Consider the following 10,697-nt stretch of genomic DNA (forward strand, 5'->3'; position numbering starts at 1 on the left):
AATCTTCAATAAAATGTTGAAAGATTATTTCATTTCATTTGTTTTAAATTCAACAAGCAATTAGCTGTATTTTAGCAGAATACCGGGTACGCTTTAATATCTGTTGATTTATCGCCGTATTTAACGTTATGCAGCCCTACTCTGTACCTAACCCACCGCCCCCCCACGTCTGCGGCTTTGTTGCTCTCATATTAAACACTTTTATTTTTATTTTTTTTAACCGTTCTTTTTCCTCCAACAGGCTGAACGCACACTTTGAGACAAACCCCGAGGGCTCGGTGCCGCGATCAGACATTTACTCCGAGTACTTGGCCACGTGCAGTAAAATGGGACGAAGCAACATCTTGAACTCCACCGGCTTCCTCAAGTGTCTGCGGTCAGTAGTCCCGTTTCCTTCCCCGTCTGAAGCTCCTCTGTTCCCCCCCCCCCCCAGCGCAGAGCACTGATGTCTTTGCCCTGCCTGAGAGACTTTTCTCCGTTTGCTACACAGCAGTTACTGCCCCTTTGCCTTTGTAGAGCAGTTCTAATAAAGCAGAGCTGTTTTGAGTGGGTTTTTTTTTTTTGGGATGAAACGGTGATACAAACTTTATTTTAGTCAGCGAGGTTCTGAGTTAATGTCTGCAGACGTAAATATCACAATATTTTTGACCAAATACGTCGATATTGTGACGACATTGTAGGTTTGACTATTGGTGCTTTCACAAAAATAGATTTTTGATAACTAATCATCAGTAATGTAGATATGACTAAGTGGGTGAAGGCAAATAGAACAGTCTGGTAAGTTCAGGAAATGACATCACTTTACTGTAATGTAGCCTTTAAAACCAGGAAAAGACAACACTTGTGTCATATTAAGATATCCACAATTTAAGATGATTTCTTGTCTCATATATCGATGTCAATATAATATTGATTTATTGCTCAGCCCTAACATGCAGTAACCCCTTCTTTCCTTCAATTAAAAAAAAATATATATTTTATTTGGAAAAGCATTCCTTTCACAGTGTAGGTTGTACTCCAAGTAGATACATACTGTATATCATTGTCTATGTATGGTAAGCAAGGGACTTGCAGTTTATTGACTTTTCGTTTCGCTGTCTAGCACTTCCACAGAATTTTTTTTTTAACAGCTTAGCTGTTTTGAGTTTTAATAGTGGTAATGATCCTCCAGAAAGATCCCAGCAATCGTTCCCCCTTTGTGATGAACCTGTGTCTCCTCCCACCACCACAGGACTGTGTTTCCCAACCACACAATGAGGCGGCAAGAGGAGACCAAGGCCACCGGTCAGCTTCAGATTCTCCTGGTAGGGCTGAGGCGCAGGTCGATCCCCCTGCCCATCCAGCTGTACTACCAGCAGCCTCAGCAGCAGAATCCGGCAGCTGCTCCAACGCCTCCAGCAGCCCCCGGAGACCCCCAGGCCCTGCCTCCAGGTAGAACTAATAGAATTTAAAATGTTTACTCTCTTCCAGTCACTCCTTCTTCGGGAGTGATGTTTGGAAGGGTTAAAAGTGTCTTCGTAAACTAGGAAAAGTAAGTTTGCGTTAACCGTAACATCTTGGATCTGAACAGTTCTGCGTTTGTGTGTTAATGTTTGACCAGGCTTACCTCTTGGGCCTCCCAGCCTTGGAGCCCAGTTTGTCAGGGCCCTGGGCCCCAGCCTCAGCACCCCCGGCGCCGCCCCATCCATGGCCTTGACTGCACAGGAGCCTCCTCATGAAAGCCACCCGACTGTTTCCCGACACCTGGTGTCCCCGCAGTTGCCGCCGAATCCTCTGGCGGCGGTGCAGCAGCAGCAGATCCGACCTGGTCCAGTGGTCCAGATTCCGACGTCGGCACCGGCCGCCCAGAACCACAGCCCCCAGAACCCCGGCGCTCCTCCTGCAGCTCGGCAACACTCCCCGATGCTCCCCACGGGGACGCCCGTCACGCTATTTCAGCAGGTACCGCAGGGCCACATTCTCACCGCCAGGGTGCAAGGCGTGTGCCCTCCGATCACCCAGCACCCGGCCCTGCCTCAAACCCCTCTCCTGTCTGGGCCTCAGGGTGACGCTCCCCAGGCGGAGCCCCGGTGTGTTGCTGGGACCTCGACCCCCTCTTCTTCCATCCAGGTGGGGGCCGGTCAGGCGTTTAGTATCGCCGGCGTGCCCAATAACCAGGGCTCACGCGTTACATTTCAGAATATCGCCCCCAAACCAGCACCAAGCCAGTCAGGTGGACCAGCAGCCACGATAGCCACTCCCAACCAGCAGCCTCAACAGCAGGCGCAGAGTGTCGTAATAGTTGGCCCCGACCCCCAGCAGAGCCCAGCCTACACCCCTGCCATACACCAGATCGTTCTCGCCAACCCTTCCGCCCTTCCCGGTGCCCAGACTATCCAGATAACAGGGCAGCCCGGAGCTGCTTCCAGCCCCTGGCCGCCCCCTGCTTGTCACTCCAACACCCATCCCAATCAAACTGTCAGCCACGCACTGTCCATGAAACCCCATCAACAGCAGCCGCATCAACAGCCGCAGCTCCAGTTTATTTCCCCAAACCCCCCCTCTCAGCCTACCTCCACCGAGTCCAGCTTGATCAAACAGCTACTGCTTCCAAAGCGAGGGCCTTCTACTCCGGGAGGGAAGCTCATCCTGCCCGCTCCACAGGTGCCCCCTCCCAACAGCACGATAGCCCCAGGTCCGCAGGTCATCTACCAGACGAGCTACAGCACCCAGAATCCCTCTCCTCAGCCTCAGCAGCTCAATGTCCAGCTGGTTCCTGGTCAGCTTCCTGCTGCGGGAGCCCCAGCCCTCCAGACGGTCCAGCTCTTGCCCGGCCAGCTCATTTCCACGAGTAGCCCCGGGGCGGCTACCATCATCCAGGGCCCCACGGCGGCCGGACAGGTCACGTTCACCGTGGTCCCCAACACTGGCTTCACCTCGACCGCCGCGGTCGCCGCCGTCAGCCAGGGCGCCGTGGCCACGGGAGTGCCCCCACCTCCGTTCTCTGCCGCGACGGTGGCTCACCACGCCCCGGCCACTCCGCCGCCGGCGCCCCTCAGAGGAGACAAGATCATTTGTCAGAAGGAGGAGGAGGCCAAGGACGCCACGGGGCTGCACATCCATGAGCGGAAGATCGAGGTAATGGAGAACTCGTCGTTGGCGGAAGGCGACTCCAACGGCAAAACCAGCAACGGCGACGTCGCGGCAGGTGCCAAGCTGCTAAACGGTCGGAAGTGCATGGAGTCGAATCTACCTCCATACCACTCAGGGAACAGCCAGGGGGTGCTCAACGGCCCTGCCACGGAGGGCCACCCTGCTAACGGGAAGCAGGCCCTCTCCCCCACCCCCAACGCCCCTCTGGAGGGCAACCCCGACCCCAAAAAGACTCTAGTCAACGGGGTGTGTGACTTTGATCGGGGTGACGGTGGTGGCAACATAAACAAAAACATTCCAAATCACATTGCTTCCAAACAGTACTTGGGGAACGGGGAGGTGGGCCCCTCAGAGAAGAGTCACGGGTCAGACCCCCCTCTTCCTAGTCCTCCTCCCCCCCAGCAGGACACTGCCAAAGCCCAGCAGGCCGAGCGCCTGGCTAACGGACCCCAGGCAGCAGGCAACCGGCCTCCCTCGGAATTAACCAATGGACCTTTGGGGCCGGGCCACGCCGCGCACGTGCTAAGACAGCAACTGCTCCCCAATTCCACCCTCCCCTCCACCGTTGGCGCTACCTCCCCGAGTCCCGCCGCCCCTCCCGCGAACGGAGTGGCCTCCGAGGCTCGAGGTCTCAAGAGACCAGCCGATAGCGAGGACCGCAGCGCGGCGTCCTCGGGGATCCCCAATAAAGTGGGCGTGCGCATCATCACCATCAGTGACCCCAACAACGCCGGCAGCAGTGCCACCATGGTGGCGGTGCCCGCAGGAACAGACCCAAGCACAGTAGCCAAAGTAGCAATAGAGAGCGCCACTCAGCAGAGGAACTGCTCGCCCGCACTGGCAGCTGGCTCAACGGTGAGTCATTTTGTAACGCTAGTCCTACAGTGAGCCACGTTTTTGTAATAGACCTGACATTGAGTCACACTACTAGAAGACAGACTTCTAGTAGTGAGACAGACTTCTAGTAGTGAGACAGACTTCTAGTAGTGTGACTCAGTGTCAGGTCTGTTACAAAATGCGTCTTGCATGTCTGTCACAGACACACCAAGGTGAGTATTTGCAATACCAAGTCATGTATGTTGTCTGTGGCTACTGTGTTTGTCTAATGTACCACCTACGTATTTGGTTTAGGGTGTCAATTGGTATTTTCATTGAAAACAAACACATTAGATGTTCCCTTCACAGTCTAGCAGACAGGATGGAGCGTAAAGCATATGTATCCGTTTGTTTTTAAACCCGCGTTTTATGATGGCTAATGTTGGCAGCTGTTATCTGTTAATTTTTTACTCTTAAGCAGTGTTTCAACAACAACTGTTACGATGTTAGATACTTTGCACAAAACGTAGCTGGAGTCTGTGGTGGTGTTCTGTGGTCTGAGTTGAGATGACGTTATTTGACACCCAATTTTTTAAATTTTTTTGGAAGGCACATTATAACTTAAGTAAGTCCAAGTATAAGTCCAGATACTATGACCTCAGATTTCTTTCACCGAGACGGAGCAGAGACGGCTCTTTGCTTCCTCCATTCACTGCCTCCCTCTGTCTTAATGAGTTGGCTGATGTTTTTCGCCTGTGGAACAACATGAAGTTAAACCTGCAGAGGGGCTGCTGAGAATAAATCATCAAAAGCCAGAATGGGCCATTTGGGCTTTTTAGTTCCATTTAGTGTTTTTAGCTCCAGTAGAAGAAGTAATCGCCGTTGAAAACTAACGGGACCCAAACCGCATATCTCGTGGACATTCTCGTATGCTGGGCGTGCACGTGCTGGGGTGAACAGGAGGTGCATGTTTACTCCGCCCTTGCTTGTGGTTGCCATGGTAACATTAGTAGCTTAGTCTCAGAGGGAGACGTCTTGTGTCAGAGCAGTGTGAATGCGAGATGTATGCGTAGCAAAAGATACTTGTTTTTAAACCAAAATGTAGAAATGTTCATGTAGCCTTAGGCACTTACTTTTTTGTTGAGCCAATCCTTGAGATTTTTCATGTCATGTCTGTGAGATGCCAAAAAAAAGACACTAAAAGTGAGCATTATGGGTTAAACATTACACTTTAAAGGTATGACTCACATCCCACCGTGCTTATTCTTCTGTTATAGATGTTAGAACACGGGCAACTCATAACAAACATTGTTCCGCACTTTCACTGTTGGTCAGAAACATTACAGGGTGTGTTTTTAATACGATTGCAGCATTCGATTCTGAAATACACTGTTATGTAACAGAATTGTGGTACATTATGTTCTAGATGTGAAATATGTTAGTGTCAGACTGAAATCAGACTGTGTGTGTGGTGTGTGTTTTTTGGGCTGATTAAGACACTGCCACGTGTGTGTTTACTGCAGAGGCCTGTACTACGAAGCAAGATCAACATGTCCTGGATCTCTTTCAGTTATCCGGCTTCACCTAACAACCGCGGTCCCGCATAAGCTGTATCACGACGGTGGTTATCAACTAGTTCAGTCAACTCAGGGTTTCCCATCCAGCGGCGCACGTTCACATAAAAGAAGCGGTGTTTGCGCACCACGACCAATCGCAAACATCTACCAGAGCCGCTTATGTTATATATAAGAAGAGCAAATTATAATTCTACATAAATATGAAGAACACAGACTCGGTTTTACAGGGAAAACGCAATACAGTTGCAGCTTCCTAAAAAATAGCCGACGCTGTAGATGTTTAAATCACAACTCCAATATCACTTCCCTATCAGTCAGGACCAAGATCTGACCATAATTACACTTGTGTCGTTGCTTTAGCCTATTATTTCAGTTGCAACCCTGGCAGTGGCAAGCGATCGTGAGAGCAAATAAAAAAATATCAAAACATAATTCAAACCGATGTGCGCATTGGCGACACATGGCTCAAGAAGCCGATACGTAATTCCCTCCCATTAAAATATAGATTTCATAAAAATACCCATCAGGGAATGTTAATGGGGTTGTCGGTCTCTAAATGTTTTAACTTTAATGAGCGCATCTCTCTCTCTCTCTCTCTCTCTCTCTCTCTCTCTCTCTCTCTCTCTCTCTCTCTCTCTCTCTCTCTCTCTCTCTCTCTCTCGTTATCAATCGAGTATTGATTGGTCAGTAGGCGGTGCTTTTACACCGGTTGATCTCTGATCTCCAACTTAACCTGCTCCCGACCAGGTTAGGTGTCCAGCATGAGTTACCACGGCAATTGAACCCGATAACAAGTGATCCACCTTTGTGATAAAGAAAATCCTGGGTTGAACCTGAAGTTAGCTCGCCAACGCCAAATCCTGCTTCGTAGTCCAGGCCTCAGGTTGCGTAGAATCATGTTTTTCATTATATTTTCCCACGGCTTTCTGTCTGGTGTATGCTACACTGGTCTGTACTGCATGAATGTCATGATGCAGGCTGTGTGTAAATCATCAGACTGATAACCGGTGTGTTGGAGATGGTTACCTTTTTTTGTGGTAAAAAACTGAAGAGAGAAAGCCATTTGAGCATAGTTCTGCATGTGATTCTGCTGTGATTCTGCAGGGGGCATTAACATCCACTGTGAAATTAGTTTGGTTTTGTCTGTGAAGAAGCGCGATTCCAAGAGAAAAATATTTTGAGTGAAAACTTCTTTTTTTAAAACTCAAACGCCAACAAACATGCCGTTTATTGCACATCACTTGTGTTTAATGTCTGGAGGTTAAGAAGGTGAGGCCAGTTAAGACCATGTGGCTCCCACCGATACCCACCTCCTATAGCAAAGCAGCTGAGAGAACAACTTCTGCCACTAGACAGGCCCGGGTTACATCTCAGCCAACAGTTTTTGTTTGGGGGGAAAATTACAATTTGCAGCCGGTGAATGTTCTATTGTGTCTTTTCAAAAGTCCTTTTTTTTTTTTTTTTATTGTTGTCAGCAAAAGTCTTGACTCAGGACTTTGGCGTTAACCCGTTCAGAGCTTGATATGCCACTAACGGTGAATATCTTCTGTGTGGAACGCAGGGATGTAATGATGCGCTCAACTCCCAATTCGATAAGATTTTTTTTTTTAAGTTCACAGTACGATTATATCACGGTATTTTAACAGAATGAGCTGCAGACAAATACCTTTATTCATATAAACTGTCAAAGTGCAACTGAAATAAAGTTTTATAAAACAAAAATCTAAGAAATTAATAGATTTTATTTTATTTTTTTAGCAAATCCCACATCAAATCAAGATGTAGTGACGTCTGAAGTCAAACAAGTGAAATCAAAAGATCACGCCCTAGGCCGTTTTTAAAAATTGCATCGTGATTTAAAAATATCTATCTATCTCATCCCATTGTAATTATTACACATTTATATAGATTTTTTTACCAATTCACAATGCACTGTTACATCCCTAATAGAATGAGGGTCTTTACTTGATGGTGTCTAATTTTTCATTCCATTTAGTTTTTATTCAAATTTATTTTCCCGACTCTTCCGCAGCCTACGTCTACCCCGCCCCCTGTATCCCAGCCTGCTCCGGGGGGTAACCACAGCCCCCACCTCTCAGCACAGCAAACCCCCGCAGCACCGCCAGAGCAGAGCAGGAAAGCAGGGCAGAACTTCAAGTGTCTGTGGCAGTCCTGTAAACGGTACGTGTGGGAACACTCAGCGCTCCCCGGTTCTCCTTCGCCGAGGCCTTTTTGTCCAGCTTCCGCTGACCGGGTTTCTCGTCTCTTCTCTAGGTGGTTCGAAACGCCGTCGCGGGTGTTTTACCACGCGGCGACGCAACACGGCGGAAAAGGCGTATACGGTGGCCACTGTCAATGGGAGGGATGTGAACCCTTCCCCCGGCAGAGACTGTCCTTCATCACGCATCTACAGGTAAGACTCCCCTGCACTTGATCCGTGGCTGGCAGTCGTACAGGGCAATGTCTTCTCAGTGTTTTTGTTATTGCACCTTTTCGTAGTACCGTTAACACATCGACGTTAAAAAAAAAAAAAAAATGTATGACAACGAGAAACTGTCCCAGATTGATCTAAATAGTTTCCACTCTTTCTTTTCCAGGATAAGCACTGTTCTCGAGAGGCTTTGCTGGCTGGACTCAAACTAGAGGAGCAGCAGGCGCAAAGTCCCAATCAGACTTCTTCCCAGTACATACACCTTTCTTTATTCATCTTAATGATTGATGCATGAAACTACACCTTAATTTTTTTTTTTTTCTTGTTTGTGCCTGAAGTCATTTTCTGAAGCATTGACTGGTCGATTTCATTCTTGTCCGGTAGATGGGACATTGAAACAAATGTAGTTTAAAATGGTAGATGGAAAGGGAATTTACTTGGTAAGGGACTATGCTGAATTGGCACGGACCAAATCAGAAATACTGCATTGCAATTTTCTGGGGGGGGAGACGAGTGTGGTATTTGACGGATGACATTGATGTATGGTGTGTTTATGCTTGGTGTGTTCTATAGGACTCCGCCAGCGGCAGGCAGTTCTCAGACACCGCGAGCACCCAAAGCAATCGTGAATCATCCGAGCGCAGCTCTCATGGCCCTCCGCAGAGGCTCTCGAAACCTGGTCTTCAGGGACTTCACTGTGAGTAGAACATGGCAATTACCTCATTACCTCCCCGATTTTTCATTGAAACACACACACGCACTCCTTTTGTATGACTTGTGTGAAAGCTCCTGGTTGGCCGAGGTGGACTTAAACCGCTCTGAAAGCTTTTACATCCCAAGGCAGCTTTATCTGTATTGCGCATTTCAGCCACAAGGCAATTAAAAGGGCTTTACATAAAACATTAAAGAGCCCTTAAACCCCATTTGTAAAAAACATTCATTGAAGAGAATATTATATAAACAGCTAAAAATAGAATGAGACCGGTATAAAATACCAGAATAACAGTTAAAATGCAGAGTAAGAAATGAACAACTACTTCAAAAAGGCAGCATCAAAAAGAAAAGTGTAAAGCCTTTAATATAAAAGAGCTTTTCTGAGAGGTTTTCTGTTTGTTTTTTGGGGGGGGTTCTTTTCGGATGTGTGGAACAAACTGACATGAAGAAACATGGTCATGTCCAGGTCTTTGTTAGGCTGAATACTCCATTAGACTGTACGTTAGGCTTGGGCGATCTCTAATCATTTCAAATCATCCAATCGTGGTTACTAGAGACTGCCGATAGGCAGGGTTAAAAAAAAATTAGCACCAATCACCATCCAAACGGTGGTAAAATATGCATGTGGCTGGTAGGATTTGCTTCACTCGCCAGCCAAAAATAACAATTGTAATCTATTGAGTGGCTGGTATCATTTGAACATTCACTAGCAATTTGGCTGATGGGCGAAAAAGTAGTTCATTTTGAACCCTGCCGATAGGCGATCTGATCGCCAGTCTAGGTATATTGAACACGTAATATGAAATAACATTAACGCATATGCGGAGAAGCTTTCACTTTCATCAATGAAACTGGCAACACCGGCTCGGCTGTCCTGTCCTGCCTCCTGATTGGCTGACGTGGTGATGACATGCTTCTGTGTTGATAGTAGCTCGATGTATTCTTCATTCCAGCGGCTAATTATCCACTATACGTTTAAAGTAAACGTTCCACTAGTTTACTCAAGCACTCATAAGCGATTTCCTTAATTTTTTTTTAAGATAATTTTTTTGGGGCTTTTCCGCCTTTTAATTTGATAGGACAGCTAGGTGAGAAAGGGAGGAGAGTGTGCCCCTTCATTTTCTGGTTGTGCCCCTAAAATTTTCAGTTGGGGGCCACTGAGCTCCTAGTGAAAAAAGTTAGTCTGGAGCCCCGATGTAACTACTGTAGTTTTTTGTCGTGTTGGAGGCGAAGCTCCGCGCCAGGGGAAACTGGATTGTTGACGTTAGCTGCTGTGTCTTAGCCCCTGGTTAACGTTAATGGGTGCGGGCGAAACTAATGCAACGTTGGCTCCCGTCCCCCGGCAGCAGCCGGGAAGCCGGGCAGGCTGGGTGACGGTCCGAAAGAAGCACGGCCCGTCAGATGCATGGAGAAAGGGAAGGCAAACTCCTTTTTTAGAATTAACGTTTTGGATTTAAAATGTACTTGTGCTAATTAACGTGGCTCAGCGGGTGGACTTGGACGCTGCACTAGAAAATAAACAGTAGGGCAAAGATTAAAGATATTCTAGTTCTCATAGTAAGTTTGTTAAAATCGCTTTAATATATGCGTAGGAAAACCCAGTCGCCAATCATTCCTTCAATCGTCGATCCATATAATGTGATCGCCAGTCAGCCCAAGCGTACTGTACGTCAACTTTTCTGCAGGTTTAGAACAGAACACTTTGTGAATGATGATTTTTTGGATACTGTGTGTAAGAACACTCATCTTGTTGCCATGTTACTATCACAACTAGAATAAATGGATGTTCCGCCGTCGTCTTACCCATCCACTTGTCCAAATAAGCGCCTTTCGTCAGCTGCCTCTCCTTTCTGAACCTCTGTCATCTCTCATAGTGGAATCTCTGAATTTGTTTCTCGTTTGTTCCCTCTCCTAGGATGAGAAAGAGGGACCAGTGACCAAACACATACGACTAACTGCTGCCTTAACGTTAAAGAACATCGCCAAGCACTCGGACTGTGGTCGCATGTAAGTGTCCTTCTGCCTGT

The 10,697-nt window shown here is 47.5% G+C and overlaps 1 protein-coding gene across 1 annotated transcript in view; it reads left to right on the forward strand.

Moving 5' to 3' along the window:
* arid2 (AT rich interactive domain 2 (ARID, RFX-like)) overlaps positions 1 to 10,697 on the forward strand; it is a 51,861-nt gene that overhangs the window by 38,753 nt on the left and 2,411 nt on the right. Inside the window, exons 13-20 of the mRNA XM_039791778.1 lie at positions 242 to 376; positions 1,232 to 1,431; positions 1,601 to 3,987; positions 7,558 to 7,706; positions 7,800 to 7,938; positions 8,123 to 8,208; positions 8,530 to 8,653; positions 10,586 to 10,677. Coding sequence (XP_039647712.1) covers positions 242 to 376; positions 1,232 to 1,431; positions 1,601 to 3,987; positions 7,558 to 7,706; positions 7,800 to 7,938; positions 8,123 to 8,208; positions 8,530 to 8,653; positions 10,586 to 10,677 — 3,312 coding nt within the window. The remainder of the gene's footprint in view (positions 1 to 241; positions 377 to 1,231; positions 1,432 to 1,600; positions 3,988 to 7,557; positions 7,707 to 7,799; positions 7,939 to 8,122; positions 8,209 to 8,529; positions 8,654 to 10,585; positions 10,678 to 10,697) is intronic.

Source organism: Perca fluviatilis, chromosome 23 (genome assembly GCF_010015445.1).
Source record: "Perca fluviatilis chromosome 23, GENO_Pfluv_1.0, whole genome shotgun sequence".
NCBI classification, from domain to species: domain Eukaryota; kingdom Metazoa; phylum Chordata; class Actinopteri; order Perciformes; family Percidae; genus Perca; species Perca fluviatilis.